The sequence below is a fragment of the Carassius auratus genome, unplaced genomic scaffold (genome assembly GCF_003368295.1).
Source record: "Carassius auratus strain Wakin unplaced genomic scaffold, ASM336829v1 scaf_tig00217083, whole genome shotgun sequence".
NCBI classification, from domain to species: domain Eukaryota; kingdom Metazoa; phylum Chordata; class Actinopteri; order Cypriniformes; family Cyprinidae; genus Carassius; species Carassius auratus.
Window position 1 is genome coordinate 41,178 of NW_020528885.1, and position 17,285 is coordinate 58,462.

At 33.8% G+C, this 17,285-nt stretch overlaps 2 protein-coding genes across 3 annotated transcripts in view; both read right to left on the bottom strand.

Moving 5' to 3' along the window:
- The window catches only part of LOC113099901 (phosphatidylinositol 4-kinase alpha-like), a 39,817-nt gene extending 39,164 nt beyond the window's left edge, over positions 1-653 (bottom strand). The window contains exon 1 of one of the 2 annotated variants that reach the window (XM_026264808.1): positions 442-653. In XM_026264808.1, the coding sequence (XP_026120593.1) occupies positions 442-537 (96 nt within the window). In that variant the 5' untranslated portion in view covers positions 538-653. The remainder of the gene's footprint in view (positions 1-441) is intronic. The other variant, XM_026264809.1, reaches the window with a different exon arrangement.
- A 2,204-nt stretch (positions 654-2,857) lies between these two features.
- On the bottom strand, positions 2,858-16,850 carry LOC113099900 (tricarboxylate transport protein, mitochondrial-like). The gene is made up of 9 exons (XM_026264807.1): positions 16,550-16,850; positions 11,871-11,978; positions 9,859-9,958; positions 6,436-6,574; positions 5,990-6,074; positions 4,787-4,891; positions 4,576-4,691; positions 4,406-4,479; positions 2,858-3,541 (listed from the first exon to the last, which is right to left on the bottom strand). Exons 1-9 carry the CDS (start codon positions 16,659-16,661, stop codon positions 3,427-3,429), a joined length of 954 nt encoding a protein of 317 aa, XP_026120592.1. The 5' UTR covers positions 16,662-16,850; the 3' UTR covers positions 2,858-3,426.
- Between the last annotated feature and the right edge of the window lie 435 nt (positions 16,851-17,285).

Genomic DNA, 17,285 nt, shown 5'->3' on the forward strand with positions numbered 1-17,285 from the left:
TATTCTGTATTTGACAATTAGAACATTTATTATGATGAAGATTATTATGATTATTATTATAAAACTGATACGTTTATGCATCATTATTTCCTATAGCTGTATTGTATCGGATTAGTAATAAAGACAAGTTAAAATATGAAATTTTGTAAGAGCTGACTAAATTGAATTCTAGTTAAACGCATTATATCGATGATTACACTTGGTAATAATTAATAATGTAAAAATCTCTTCAACTATTAAATGGGAAAGAACGTAAAACTAACAAAGCAATGACTGTATAAAACAATTCAGTCGATTTGACTGGCTGGTGTTTGATATTTGGATATACATGTTAATAAATGTTATATAAATAAGAGAGGACGTCAGAAATTAGATTATTTTAATTTGTTTTGGTTCAGTTAGCTGTTAGCTGCAGATGCTAATAGGAAGTAAAACTCTCACCTTGTCAATCGGAGCGGGTCGATGAGCAGCCAGAGAGCGCGCGAGAGACAGAACAGTATTAAAAAAGAAACCTCGCGACGTCCCTTTCGAAGACATTATTCATTTAATATATTAAAACAAACAAATATCTACATCTTAAAATGAAATGTTCGTCAACTGACAGCAGATGAAAGCCGCGACTACGGAAAGCCACAGCGCACACTTTACAAGGTCACCGTATACGTGCTGCAGCATTTACGCGTTCGCTTTTTTGCTTCTCTGCTGAAATTATACCTCAACATGCAAAAGAACTCATCAATTATAGAGAAATATAATTCACCCTCATAAGTGTTTATATATATATATATATATATATATATATATATATATATATTTTTTTTTTTTTTATATTTATATATATATATATATATATATATATATATATATATATATTTTTTTTTTTATATTTATATATATATATATATATATATATATATATATATATATATATATATATATATATATATATATATATATAAACTGTTAACTGAAATAAAATAAAATAATAAAAAAACAACGTACACACATTTTTTTTTGCCAATGAACCCACACAGAAAAATGTTGGTCAGATTTTTTTATTGTTCATCAATGGGAAATCTTTAATTTACCTGTCTTTAATCTCACTTTTAACATGTCTGTTAATTTGTTAACATGTCTCACTTTTAACATGTCTGTTAACACATTTTTTATCTTTTAGTTTTTAATTTTTAATATATATATATATGTGTGTGTAAATTAATTATCCTATTAGTCTGATCTTCAACTCACTTTAAATATATAAATATATATATAAAGCTATATTTTTTTATTAATTTCAATCTGAAAATATATAAAAAATTTAAAATCTTTAAATCAATGAATTATCATTCCTGAATATTATTATTAAATTATCTAATGATTAGTTGGGTTTTATATATATATATAATCTTATCTTTTAACTGTTTAATTTTAGCTGTCAATTATTTATAGTTTGTCTATAATTATCTAGATTTTTTTCTTAGTTTATGTACATGTATCTATATATCTGTCAATCTATATGAAAAAATAAAACAGACACGTTTGTCCGGTCAGAATAATTTATTCTGAATTAGAACATGAACTGAAGGCACATTGTTTTTCATTTGCATGAGAATTAATGCATATTTAAGTCACACTTTTGGAATGCATTCTGATTACTTTAATAATCAATAAAATCCTATGTTAATACAATCCCACGGCTGTTTCCTAGCCCAACATGGGTCAGCTATACCTTACTGTTTACAAAGACACTCCAGGACTGACGTTGCCTACCTCTGCACTGGATCATGATTTGACTGCAAGATGCTATAATTTAGATAAATGGCATTACAGTGCATCTTAAACATGTCTTCATAAAGAGTCAAGAACCACAAAGGCACAAATGATATTAGAAACCTCTTCAAGACTGTACATTCAAGACTACCACACGATGTGTGGTGAAGGCAAAACATACTTCAAGTCTAAAAAGGTTGCATACTACAAGTCAAGCCACTCGAGTTCTCTGGTCTGCTGTGAATTACATTTGAGAACAATGCTGAATAGTGAACCTTTGCTTTATAAGATATCTGTTACATGGCTGTGTATCATTTAGATGCCGTGTCACCTTGATCTCGTATTGAATATCCTGAATATTTCACCTCTGTTTCACCTCTTTACAGATTTGTCTTGAGGTAGGAGAGCAGAAGGAGAAGAGGAACATTAAAACAAGCACGCTTAATCGTCTTTAAGGCATGGACTGATCTGCGATCAGCTTTTAAGAGGCTCTGGCCAGATCTGTTGCAGATTCAACTGATGTTAAAGAAGTAAACATTGCATTTAAGTGACCTGGCTCTTTGGTGATGCTCACTTGGGTGAAATAATACTGTTCAGTTTTAAACGCACAGCATGTCGTGTGTTATTGATTTCAGAGATGAAGGCAACTGTTATTGTATATATCACTGTTCTTAAGCTATACTGTTACAGCAGGGTGTAACTATATGCAAATTATGGAAATGACTTAATGTAAACAAATAGATCACATGATGGATGTTAATATAGGCACTTATAATAATCATTAACCCTGGATTACTGCTATACTGTATGTAAAAGTGCATGTATTGTAAGTACCACTAGTTCTAATTAAAAGTTAGGATTTTTTCTCTTATGCTCAGCAAAGCCGCATTTGATCAAAAATACAGTAATATTGTGAAATATTATAATTTGAAGTAACCATATTTGAATAGTATAAAATGTTATTTATTTTTACTGTATTTTTAGCTTTATTACTCCAGTCTTCAGTGTCATATGATCTTCAGAAATCATTCTAATATTTGATGCTTATATTATAATATTATTTAACAATATTACTGTTTTTACTGTATTTTTATGCAACTTTGGTAAGCAGAAGAGACTTCATTAAAAACGTATAGATAGGGTACAAAACACATTTATATCTTATAATTAAAAGCTTTGGTGTTATTTTTTGTGGATGAGGTTAATATATGGATCCAGATTTAGACTTTTTCTTAAGTTTTACAGTGTTCAAATTAGGCCCTCAGCACTTAGTATATAATCACAAGTTAGGAAAATAAAATGACAATTAAAAAGTTTAATATTTGCTGGTAAATTGCACTTTAGAAAATAATATAGTTAAAACTAGAATTACTTTTACTATGCTACCTAATGTTTAAAAAATTAAATAAAATACATCCCTAATGATGTAAGTTTCCATTTAACATTTTTTTAAAAGTCTGATATTTAAATTGGTCTTTGGGTTAAAAAGTAGTTTTTTCAAGTATTTGGTGTCTTTCTCACATTAGCTGGGGAAATTGATTAAACGGTGGTAATTAAGCACATTTCAGAGGCTTTCTGAGTCATCTGCTGTTGGCAGATATTTTGGCTGATGAGGAAATGCTGTAATATGATGTCATGAAGGCCAGGCTCCGCCCATCAGTCCGTCTTCCACACCTTGTTGAGAACTTTAACCACTTCCTCGTAGATTATGAACACTATAGCCACGTCCATACACACCCGACCTAACCTGGGCACGGTGCCTTTGTAGAACCTACAGGAGACAGAGAAATCGAAGGAAACACATTTAAGTAAATACACAAGGGTGGATCGCACAAAAGCTTTCAGAAACCTTTCATTCTGCATTACAGTAATGAGTATGTGCTTAACTGTAACAAAAACAACGTCAAAAATGGGTATATCTTCATGAAAAATGTAATTTCGTAATATGTTTTTTTGATTTGGGGGTACATGTTTTCACAAACAGTTACAATGTTTTTTACAAACTAACAAAGTTGAGGTTGAAAAATTAGTAAAACTGAAATAAAGAAAATTAAATAAAGTTAGAAAAAACAATTAGATAGATAGATAGATAGATAGATAGATAGATAGATAGATAGATAGATAAAAGCACATCAATTACTAAAATGTTAACTAAAAATTTAAATGAATTTTGTCATAAAAATACTAAAAATAATTTTTTAAAAGGTCTTTCTGACAAAAATAACTTCTTATTTTAATGACAAAAATTTCATTTTAATATTAGTTTAAATTTTAGAAATATTGTCATGTGCTTTTGTCATTTTTATTATATGCTTGCTCATATAGCTGGTCCTTATTTAAAATTAAAACTATTATTGAAAATATAAATATGAAAATATGACATTTAAAATGAAAAAGTGAAAAATGTATAACTAGCTGATATAAGTTGAACTTCTAAAATAACTAATACTAAAACTGAAATAAAAATACATTTAAGCTTGAAATATAAAAACAAAATGACTAAAACTTAAAATAAAATAAAATGAGAACATTTTAAACTAGTGGCAAAAATTCATAATGGTTTTGGAAATAGGTTTTATCTTTCTTTCTGATTTTGGGGTTAATTATGACCGCAGATGTTTTCATTTAGACTTACGCAGCCGGCCCTTCGTGTTTCAGGATTTTGACGGCGCAGTCAACTGTGCTCTTATATTTGTGAGCTTCCAATCCCTGTAAACAACATGAAAACAAGATTTAACTGTCCTGTTGATGTTTTACTAAAGTCTTGCTTACTGCTTGACAGTGTAATTGACTTTTATTACACACCTGCATTCTGGTTTTGATCACATCCAGTGGTGTATTTCCAAACACACTTGCAGCTCCAGCAACGGCTCCAAACACTCCGGTCACGAGAGGGTTAATAGCCTTATTGGGGTTATCACCTAGTTTTAGAGTGAACACAGTGATCACTGCAGCCTCACGCATTGATCAGCACACAGTACTTACAGAATGATAACTATTAGACTGTGCTTCACACCTTTATACCAGTTTCTGAGAGCGGTCATCACATAGAATCGGATGGCCTGGTTCGAGCCCTGCTTCAGGACTGTTGCGGTCAGTCCCTGATATGTTCCTTTGAGTCCTGGGAAAACAGAGGTTTTTTTCAAACTCAAATGATAATTATGTTTTTATTCCACTCTAATGATGGGTTTCTGGGAGTTTGCAGCTTCCAGTTGTTCACAATGATTGGTTAGATCAGAAGTTGATTAGTGTGACGGTCACATGGATTGTTGCATCACATGATCTTCATGTGAGATCAAACAAGACTGAATTTTTATTAAAAAAAAAAAAAAAACTGAACAGACAAGGATCTGAGTCTTTTAAATAAAATATTTTTAACTAATCAATTTCATGCAAGTGCTGTTATCAATAACTTAAACCAATTATTAATATTCTCAATATTCTCATAATTTATATAAAGCAAAAATAAAATATAAATACTAAATGAACAACAAACTTAAACCACTTGAAAGATAAAAATATATTTAAGATACACAAAGAAATGACAAAAGCACATGAGTTACTAAAACATAAGCTACAATTTAAAAGAAAACTGAAAATATAAAAATGAAATAATAATAAATAAAATAGTAATACTAATATAACATTGCTTCATGGCAACATAATTTAAAAATATAATTTTAATAATCATTTTAATAATAATAATAATTTTGTTAAACATTTCTTGGGTGGTTATATAATAAAAACTACATATAAAATAACTATTCTGAAAAAGTCTAAATAAAATGTATAAAGCAACCAAAAGTGTGTCTAAAAGTAAATATTAAATATTAAAGATCCGCGACTGTTTCCATGTTTCCATTTTAATTAAAGGTTTGGAAAATATTTCACTTTAATCCGTTTTTTTATTCTATATATCTTTATTAATTAATCTCTCAGTTTTAGTGTGTTTAACATTACGTTAAAGTAAATAAAATGTTGCTTTTGGCAATATATATATATATATATATATATATATATATATTTTTTTTAGATATATATATTTTTAGTTAATGTTAATCTTATTTCAAGTAACGTAAATGATTTGTAAATGGTTTTAATTTTAGAATACTGTAATAATAATAATAATAATAATCACTGTTCAGATGTAACTCTTGTAAGTGCGTTTGGTCTCCTGGTGGTGGCGCTGCAGACTAAAACATTCCCCACCCACATGTACCTTGTGTTCTGACTATTTCTCTCACACCATGGAAAAATCCTCGGTACTTCGGGTTCGCTGAGGTCTGATCGTGGATGAATTTGACCTGAAATTGAAGAAAATGCATATTCATATCAGTGTTAATTCAACCAGAAACCACTTCACACTGGTTTTACTTTGCATGTAATTCACAGATATGTATGCAATGCATTAAAAGCTGCAATATAAGCTGAAAGCCTCCTGAGTGTCTGTTAATGCATGTTCTTGTCTGATGGTTTGCTTACATCACTGCTAAAGCACAGGTAAACTTTACTACTTTTTGCATTAGTGTGGAATTTCTTATAGTGCGTCTAGACAGCAAGTGAGCAATGCAACGTGACTAAAGTCAAATGCTGCATTGCTCACTCTCAGTGTAGGCTTCTAACTATCAATGCATGCTAAAAGCTTCAGCATATCATGACACACACCTTTACAGTCTCCATAGGACACACCACGACCACAGCCTCGGCCACTCCTGCGCCCAGACCGCAGAGCAACCCTCGAGTGCTGTCCAGCTTCCCAGACTCATCCCTCATCTTATTACTGAGGAACTCAAACATCCCAAACCTGCAGAGAAACAAACTCATGAGAGCCGGAACACTTACACATCTCACGTTTCAAATGATACTTCCTCATTTACTCTGCAGATCTTCGTTTATGATAAGAGAAACAGATGTTTAAAAAAAAGCAAATAATGTGACCCTGGAGCGGAAAAGCCAGTTTTAAGTTGCATATTTGTGTCGGGGAAAATTATTGATTTTCCTTTTATGACAAAAATCATTAGAATGTTAAGTAAAGATCGTGTTCCATGAAGATATTTTGTATATCTCCTAACCATAAATGTCAAAACTTAATTTTTGATAAGTAATATTCATTGCTAAGAACTTACTCTAAACAACTTTAAAGATGATTTTCTTAATATTTAGATTTTTTTGCACCCTCAGATTCTATATTTTCAAATAGTTGTATCCTAATAAACCATACATCAATGGAAAGATATATACAATTTTCTTTTTTTTTTCTGTATGTTGTGGTCTCTGTTTTCTGGAAGCATATGCCACTAAAACGAATTCCTTGTATACACAAGCATACTTGGGAATAAAGCTCTTTCTGATTCTGATTAAGCTTTTTTGGCACTAAAAATCTTTTTATCTGCACTGTTTGTTCTCTTCAATGATTTGACTAAGGGCTTCAAGAGTTGACTAAGGGCTTGGGCGTCGTGACGTCATTACTTGGCGTGGCCGCGACGTTGAATGCTTCCTTTACTGCTACTCGGACTACTGCACAGTGATTAGACATACTCCCTCTCATCCGTGTGTCTTCTGATGAATTAAAAATCTATTTTAACCATTTTCAACCGTTGCTGTATTGTGGGGTGTAATAGCGCAACACATAATAGCCATGGGGAAAATAAAATGAGAATGGATTAACTTCACACCGCTTTCCTGCTTGGAGGCGCGACTACGGAGACCACAACATCTGAATATTAATTTATATAGCTTAAGTCAACATTGAAAATAAGGGAAATTTCTCGAGTTACTCATCCAAAATACAGAAAATTTCAACATTCATCTTTTTGTTGCTATCCCTCTGCTGACAGCAAAAATTCGTACTATAAAACTGCTGCATTAACTAACGTTAAGCGATTTGTGAAGCTAGGTCTCACGTGACTTTAGTTACAGATTGGCGTGAAATCGTGCTCTCACAACAACAACAACGCTATCTTAAAAAGCCCAACATCACGGTAAGGTTGCTTTCCAGCAATCAAAACGATGCTTTGAAAACATCTGTTTCACTGGAAGGACAAGGAGTAGCAACAGGACAACAACACAGAGACTTGACAGGTCTGATGGAGGGGCTAACGGGATATTTTACAGGAAAATACTAAAACGGGAAGACAGCGGGAAAACAGCTCAAATACGTGAGAACCCCGGAAAAACGGGAAGGTGGACACACTTTTGAAACACATTGTTAAAAGTCCATGTGTGAATGGTTGTTAGCACTAACGGTTACTAAACTAGCAGCTAGGTAACGTTAGAGCGCAGCTTACCGGATTACTGTATACTGTTTTGCCGCTGTTCCATTTCTATGATTTGTAGTTCCTGAACCCATCCATTTGTAAACTGTACATGAGACTTGACTTGTAGCTTCGGAACTATTCTGAAGTGTAGGCGCTCACAAAACAAACAAGGTAGCCGAAGATATCTGTAATGCAAACGTGCGGCAAAAAGTCTCTGTCGGTACTCCACTATTTGTTGGGAATTTCATATGGATCCAAACCGTTAATAGAGCCGATTTTGTCCACATACCGGTCCCTGGCATCCCTATTTAGCGTATCCCTATAAATCCCACAACCTTTTCGCGATTTTGACATCTTTTTTTCTTTCTACCAACTCTGCTCTTCTCGTTCAACTGGCTGTATGTTTACATTCGCGAAGCTGGCAACATGGCCGCCACGTCCCAGAATGCAACTTGGCGCCCAAGCCCTTTTGTTGACCCAAATGATTCGCGAACCTGCTCTGAAGTCGCGAACTGACTCAAATGACTCAAATGATTCGGGAACCCACTCTGAAGTCGCGATCTGACTCAAATGATTTGCGAACCCACTCTGAAGTCCCGATCTGACTCAAATGATTCGCGAACCCGCTCTGAAGTCGCGAACTGACTCAAATGACTCAAATGATTCGGGAACCCACTCTGAAGTCGCGATCTGACTCAAATGATTCGCGAACCCGCTCTGAAGTCGCGATCTGACTCAAATGATTCGCGAACCCACTCTGAAGTCGCGATATGACTCAAATGATTCGCGAACCCACTCTGAAGTCGCGAACTGACTCAAATGACTCAAATGATTCGGGAACCCACTCTGAACTCGCGATCTGACTCAAATGATTCGCGAACCCGCTCTGAAGTCGCGATATGACTCAAATGATTCGTGAACCCGATCTGAAGTCGCGAACTGACTCAAATGATTCGCGAACCCGATCTGAAGTCCTGATCTGACTCAAACAACTCAAATGATTCGCGAAACCACTCTGAAGTCGCGAACTGACTCAAATGATTCGTGAACCCGATCTGAAGTCGCGAACTGACTCAAATGATTCGCGAACCCGATCTGAAGTCCTGATCTGACTCAAACAACTCAAATGATTCCCGAAACCACTCTGAAGTCCCGATCTGATAGATCAAGATAATTTATAAAGGTTTTTAAACAAAGAATGGGAATATCAGATAGTTGACACGGTAAGCAAGTTTGTGAATATTTTTTAATAAAAAATGAAAAACAAAAATAAAAAATAAAACGAATAACAAAACATCTGTTAGTTATTGTGGCTGCGGTGTGTCACATGACAAATTATGACACATCGCCATGGAAACAAGGGGTCAGTTAAAATATTTGTAACTTAAGCTTGAAAGGGTTGATTTTAAATATATATATTTTCTAAGTAAACAACAATAGCCCAAGTTTAGTAAACATTTTTTTTGAGACTAAAAAAATATTCTGCATCTATTTTTTGTAATAGTGGCTACACCACTGATATACACACACACATTTATTTATTTTTCTAGAGATTGGGCTGAATTACATTTTGCATGACAGCTTCCAATGTTTTTAATTAATAGATGTAATCGGCCTATTAGTTTACAGATATCTCCACTAAAATCCTTGATTGACTGACTGACGTCATCAAAGCTAGTGATTTATAGATTACACACTATAAAAGCAACAGAGCAAAACTAGAAACCGAGGTCAGCTGTCAACCAGAATAAACTGCACTGACATCATCAGACGACACACTGACAGCCAAAGGTTGTGCAAGGCTTATCACAGCGGGTCAAGAAACGCTCACCTCACTGCGGCTTTGGGAATGGAGCCATAGACCAGAGAGCTCAGACCACGGTACAGACCCTTCACCCCATGACCACGCACCGTCTGCTTCACACAGTCGACTGACGAGACAGGACAGAAGAATTACATCATTTCAGTAGCAGTATTAAAGGGATAGTTCACCCAAAAATCTAAATTATGTCATTAATGACTCACCCTCATGTCGTTCCAAACCCGTAAGACCTCTGTTTATCTTCGGAACACAGTTTAAGATATTTTAGATTTAGTCCGAGAGCTCTCAGTCCCTCCATTGAAGCTGTGTGTACGGTCTACTGTCCATGACCAGAAAGGTAAGAAAAACATCATCAAAGTAGTCCATGTGACATCAGAGGGTCAGTTAGAATATTTTGAAGCATCGAAAATACATTCTGGTCCAAAAATAACAGAAACTATGACTTTATTCAGCATTGTCTTCTCTTCCGTGTCTGTTGTGAGAGAGTTCAAACAAAGCAGTTTGTGATATCCGGTTCGCGAACTAATCATTCGATGTAACCGGATCTTTTTGAACCAGATCACCGAGTCAAGAACGGTTTGCATCGGTTTTCGGATCACCAGTAGTGATGGGAAGTTTGATTCTTTTCCTCGAACTGGTTGTTTTATATAGTTCGATTCAATAAACCGGTTGAAGAAAACGGTTCACCGGTTCTTTTGCGCTTGACGTAATGACGTCATTGGCGATGATTGCCCTTGATTCAAGCCTTCGGTTTACCCGCACTCATAACACTAGTACAGAATCAGTTCAGAATCAATCACCAAAAGAATCAGTTCGGTTCAGACGCTCTGTGTGTCGGTCTGCTTCACGCGTCTGACAGAAACGGTTCTTGACTCGTGAACGAGTCAATGTTTTGTTCGTTATCTGGCTCGGCTCTGTGTTCATTTTCAGTTCTTTCTTCACAGCAGATCAGTCAGTGTACTGTTTGAGTACATGAATTACTCCGGGATATTGGTTTGTTTGAACTCAGAGGGAGTGTCAGCCACATTAAAAAATTAACAGCTTAAGTCATTTGTGGATTAATGAGTATTGCGAGATGCGAACCGTTTAAAACGATTCAGTTCGATTTGGTGAACTGGTTCAAGAAGATCTGTTTACATCGAATGATTTGTTCACGAACCGGATATGACAAACTGCTTTGTTTTGAACTCTCTCACAACAGACCCGGAAGAGAAGACAATGAATAAAGTCATAGTTTTTGCTATTTTTGGACCAAAATGTATTTTCGATGCTTCAACAAATTCTAACTGACCCTCTGATGTCACATGGACTACTTTGATGATGTTTTTCTTACCTTTCTGGTCATGGACAGTAGACCGTACACACAGCTTCAATGGAGGGACTGAGAGCTCTCGGACTAAACCTAAAATATCTTAAACTGTGTTCTGAAGACGAACGGAGGTCTTACGGGTTTGGAACGACATGAGGGTGAGTTATTAATGACATATTTTTAATTTTTCAATGAACTTACCCTTTAATGCTCCAAAATAGAGCTATTCACATTCTAAACTCAGCCTGAGGCATAATCATTCGGAAAAGTGGGCAGCTATAAATTATTAAAAGCATTACATTTTCTTATCAGATTGTTGTGATCTCTTGTAGCTGAGTAAATCATTCATGGTTCAAAAGTGAACATAACCAGACTGTTGAAACGTGACACTGCTGGTTGCAAGCGTGCGATTGGCTAACAAACAAACTGAGTTGAACAATCCATGCTGATAAACTTGTTGTGAAAAGGGGACACAAAGTCCTGCGGCTGATAAACCTGAAAACTAGAGCTTGTGCATCGGTTATTGTACTATGAACCTTCAAACCGGGGTGGACTATGTCTCTATGCCAATGCACCATGTGTTTTTTACGCACAATGATTAAATAAAAATGTTCAGAAAGCTCTCAGGACATGGCAGATTCAATAAAAAAGAAATTAATTGTTGAGTGTTTACTTAAGATAATAACATGAAGCAATTTGAGCAAATACACACCGATGCCTTTGTAGCGAGGCGGGTTTGCCTTCTCATCTAACTGAAGCTGAGTCTTCACATACTCTGTGGGAAATGTGATGCAGATTTCAATGCCTCCAGCAATCCCACCTGCAAAACACAGAGAATTTATTAATTGTGATATTAATAAAATAAGCCAAAATCAGGATCATATATATATATAAACTAAACCTAAAACCATTGAAAAATATATCTATATTTTAATTTGTTTCGTAAATATTAACTGAAAATAAAATAAAATATAAAAACACTTAAACTTGTTTTAATTCACCTAATCAACAAGGAAACATTTCTAGTTTTAATTTAGTTTAACTTGATGTATAAAATCACTCAAACTAAAATAAAAAATAATAAAAAGTATATAGACACTGAAAAAAAAACGCTTTAACAAAAATAACAATAAAAACTGAAAATAGAGAAATAAAAAGCAATTCAATACAGTAGTATCTCACTGACACTTATAATAAAATAACACTTGTTAAATAAATATAACAGATGGAAAATGTAAAAACATTTTTGTTAAATAATAACATTATGCAAAAGGCCAAAATAAAACAAATTCTATTAGACTATTACTATTAGAAATTGTCAGAATGATAAGGTGTTTGGGATAGTTTTTTAGCATTGCTAAATGTCTTTAAAAAAACTTTTGAATGGTATATTATTATGAGTTTTCACAGCAGTGATCAGCTTTCTTAGTTATTAATGTCTCATGAAAATCCCATCGATCTGTCTCCACCTTAACTGTGTGTTAGGCACATCTGCAGCTCAACAGGCGACAGGAAAGTGTCTTTCTGCGATTGGCTCAGAGGATCCGCCCCTGCTCGCAGATGGGTGTTACTGTCAAACAAACGTCCTGCTCTTTAATCAGATCTCAACTTTGTTGACACATTTACAATTCTTCTACTGTGTGCCATGTGTGCAGACAAGCTTCAGGCGATCAATCAAACAAGCAGACATTATTATAAGCTGTATACATTCCAGAAGAACATATTATTGCTCTGAAGTTGCTCTTTCATAGCTAATGGAGCAATTTTTCATTTAATTATCAACTTTGTCTAAGGTGTTTCTACTCAAATAAACACAGATGAGTCAATTGTTGTCAGAGTAAGAGTATAGAGATATAAAATAATTGTGCATATCAGAGTTCACACTGAGATCTCTTGACTTTTGGATCTTGTGAAACATACTTGTGAGATTACAAGTGCCTTTTTTCTCAGGAGAAATGTCTGAAAACTTGAAACTTCAACAAAAGTTTATTTAATCTCATACAGAAGATGCCTAGGATTTAATTTTTCTTTGATGCACTAAAATGCATTCTGAATGCTCTAGTGTTTTATATTTGTAATTCCTGTGTACTCTCAGGAAACTTGGGGGTTTGTTTTTATATATGGGATGTTAAGACGTTAAGATGTCCGCATGAAAAGAAATGTAAAAAAGTGATTTCGTGTAAAAATATCTACTTTTAAGGTTTCAAATAAGTTTTTGGAGAATAAAATGTCAAAATTTGATTGAAATAATGTTACATTGTCATTCAGTGTAACACAATAGTTATGCAAAAATTCAAACAACATGCTTATTCTGACGTGTACATATTAAAATATCTAAAAGAATAATGGAGCAAACTAAATTTCATTGTGTTTTAAATTAGAAAAAAAATCTTACTGACAAATGGGCAAAACCTATGACGGTGGCAAATGTTAAAAATGTAAAATTACAACTCATTAGTATTTGGGGTGAAAGTAATGTCTTTTAATATGACATAAATTGATTTTTGTTGTAAATATGCCTGACAAGCTTGTTACACTGAATGACATTTTACTGGGTGTCTTCTGTAAATCAGGGGAAAATGTATGATATTTATTTTTTGCTCAGAAAAACAAAAACAAAATTGCAATTAAATAAAACAGAAAACTTTTTGCATGTTTTGGGGGAAAACTACAACAGTTTAAAGCAGTATTACACTTTTTTTATGCTTAAACACTTTTTCGTCTTTGACCCATATACCAATATTTTGTCTTTCTAAAATCAGTATACTTGTTTAACAGGTTTTAACATAACTGACGAACACTAACGTGTCTTTTAAAAGGTGAACTTGCAGGATATAGTGTAGCAAAGTCTAATAAATCTAACCTGTTTAACCTGAGCCACAAAACCATCCCCAAATCACCACGTATGAATAATGTGTACATAAATCAAGTATTTTAGAATGTAAATAAACAAATAATATTACATTTAAAAACAAATATAAATATTAGATTTAAAAAGTTTGGGTCTGTAAATAATTTTTTTTTTTTACATTTATGCTCACTAAGGCTTGTTTCTTTGATAAAAAAAAAAATACAGTAAAACAGTAATATTGTAAAATGTTATCATAATTTCAAATAACTGTTGTCTATTCTAATGTATTTCAAAATGTAACGTCACATGATCATTCGGAAATCCTTCTTATATGTTGATTTTCTGCTCGAGAAATGTTTAGTGTAATTATCAATGTGAAAATCAGTTTTGCTGCGTCATATTTCTGTGGAAACTGTGATACATTTTTTTCAGCATTATTTGAAGAACAGAAAGTGCGAGAGAACAGCTTTATCTGAAGTAGATAAAAGCAACATTATAAATTACTTTCATTTTTGATCAATTGAAGGCATTTTTTTTTTGCACATTGAACAATAGTTTTAAAGGTCCTTATATAGCTGGCAAATAAAAGCAAATAACACTTTATAAACTTTAATTAAAAAACATTAGAACCTTTGAGGAAAGGAGGAATGTTTGTGCAGATTAAAGCAGCACACATCTATTCCTGCTTTACGTCTTTAAAGTCAAACAAAGTGAGTCTACATGATGCAATCAATGGCCTTGTGTGAGTGTTTGTGTGAGTTTTCTGCTGAGCCATCCGCTCGTGTTTGAGTACCAGTATGACTGGTCTTTTACTATCAACACATCAGCCAAAAGGAACGTTTTTTCAGAGGTGGAGCAAACATTTACATTCTTTGAAGACCAGGATCTTTCAAGACATACACTGAAGACCATGGATCAGGTTCTCTGAACATTATTAGGGTCAAATAAATAAATGTGAACATTTATAAAGTGCATCCTAATTCAGTGTACATGTATTGCATGAACAAACATCTGTGACATCTATGAAATGCATTGTAATCCAGTGCACATTCATTGCATGTTCTAGCTGCTAACCACATATTTCAACACTCACAAACCGTTTGCATTCCATGTTAGTTACTATGGTATTGTGTCCATGCCACCGGCTCTTTCATCATGCATCCAGCACAGTATCACTCCACTGAGCAAGTACTGAGACCTTCATGCAGCACATGATTAGATATGAATGGAACTGCTATGAGTTTTGCATTAACTGTCGGTGCTGTTAATCTCAGACACGTGCACTGGCAAGACATTAACCACACTAACTAGGGACACTTCAGGGAAGGGTGGAACATTGAAAGCCTATAATTACGCTTTTAAGATTACCAAGTTATCCATAGATTCAGAGGAGAGAATGAAATAAAGAAAAATAATGTTAATGCATTACTAATGGAATGTTGTCATAATTTGCAACCAGTCATAAAAGGATCATATATAAATAAGAATCAAATGAGATATTAACTGAAAATACAATAATAATAAAATAAGTTCATTATGAATAATCTTGTTGGATCAATTTAAAATTAGATCCAAATTGTAACTTATTGGCTCAAAATAACAATTATTAGAAATTTAGAAATAGTAACTTCATTAGCATTCCTTTTGAATTTTTTTCAACTGTTCATGACATATAAAATGGAAATCAAAGGCCTTTATGGATAACAAAAACATATCGTATTTCACCCCACATATAAAATAAAATATTTTCTTGCATTATTAAATTGTTTTGATGCCAATGAAGCACATTCTTCTCCATTGTCCCCTTAATGCAAAATAAAATCATTTCTAAAGTATTTATATATCATTATTTGATATTTGCTGATCTTAAATAACATAATATTGTTAAAGTATTTTAAGGTATTTTTAAATACTGTAATACACCAATGAGAATGATCTTTGAGAATAAAGTAATAAGTAAAAAGTAACGTTACAATACATAACAAAAAAAGTGCAGAAAATGTAATTAACATAATAATAAAAAGTCATGAAAGAAATAAAAATCCTAAAAACAGATGTCATTAAATAATAGGAAAAAATATTATAAAAAAAGAAAGAAAATGTTACATAATTAAATTATATAGTTATAATTTATATAAATATAATTTTAATTTAATAATATATTATTATATTTTTTAGGGTGCAATGTGATGTTTTCCTGACACTTCTGACTGACACATTCCAGTTTTGTTACAAGTCTTGACTGTTACATTATAACAGAAATGCTACACTGTATCAAAGCTCTTCTGTTACTTTGTATCAAAGTTCTTTTGTTACTCTGCATCAGTTGCACACAGCATGACACACACATCCCAGTCCAGCACACTGAATACTCACTCGCCTGTGCAGTGATGCTGACTACAGCTCTGTAGGGATCAAGTAAACAGTGTGGATGACAGTGCAAAAACTGCGCGGCACAGCTGATCTGGAGTCAGCCACAGCATTAACAGAAATGACTTTCCCAGTTTATTACTGGTTCATAAGCGCAAAAAGACACTTACCAGCTAAAATGGCCTTTCCAGGGTGTGTGAGTTTGGCTTGTCCTGCGGGCGCAGCGGCTGATAAACAGTGCGGTCTGTGGAAAGGACTCACAAATTTCGGGTTCACTGACATTTTTCTTGTTTTAAAGCGGGGTTTGCAGACAAACGCGCCTCCTCCCGCTCAGCAGAAACAGTATTTGTGGCGTAAACGGCTCTCATAAGTGAAGGGACGGGCTCTCTCTGATCTTTTGACAGCTTGAAGATCCTGCTCTCTTTCAAAAGTACTCAGACAGACTCTCGTGTGTGTGAGTGAGTGTGTTTTTAAGGGAGGGAGTCTCCATCGGCGCGCCATATTTCTGACGAACACTTCAGATCTGTTAAGGTGGAACGGAACAGACGCGTTTCTTGAAGGTTCACTCACTGGGTCAAGGCACACGTTACAACTTCATAACAGGAAAGTTAGTTAAATACACCTTTAATGAAGTTGTTTTTGGAGACCTACTACTATGCATTTTATTAGGGTAAAACTTAGTGTGCTTCTTAAATTTCAGAAACGGTTAAGTCACAGCGATTTATTTAAAAAAAGACAGAAAATAAAAGTTTTTTCTTTTCATATTCCTTTTAGTCACAACCAGGGGCGGATCTAGAAAAATATTGATGGGGTGGCGAGAAGGGGCAGGAATTTTGGAGGGGTGGCAACATGGCAGACGTGTATATACTGAATTTAGTCACAGTTATTACAGTTTGATGATAAATA

What these genes read in the sequence shown, in the direction of transcription:
- LOC113099900 (XM_026264807.1), bottom strand. Translation starts at nt 16,661, where the DNA reads ATGTCAGTGAACCCGAAATTTGTGAGTCCTTTCCACAGACCGCACTGT. An exon ending in GTCCTATGGAGACTGTAAAG is followed by an intron (nt 6,075 to 6,435) that starts GTGTGTGTCATG and finishes CTTCAATTTCAG; the next exon opens with GTCAAATTCATCCACGATCA. An exon ending in AAACACGAAGGGCCGGCTGC is followed by an intron (nt 3,542 to 4,405) that starts GTAAGTCTAAAT and finishes TGTCTCCTGTAG; the next exon opens with GTTCTACAAAGGCACCGTGC.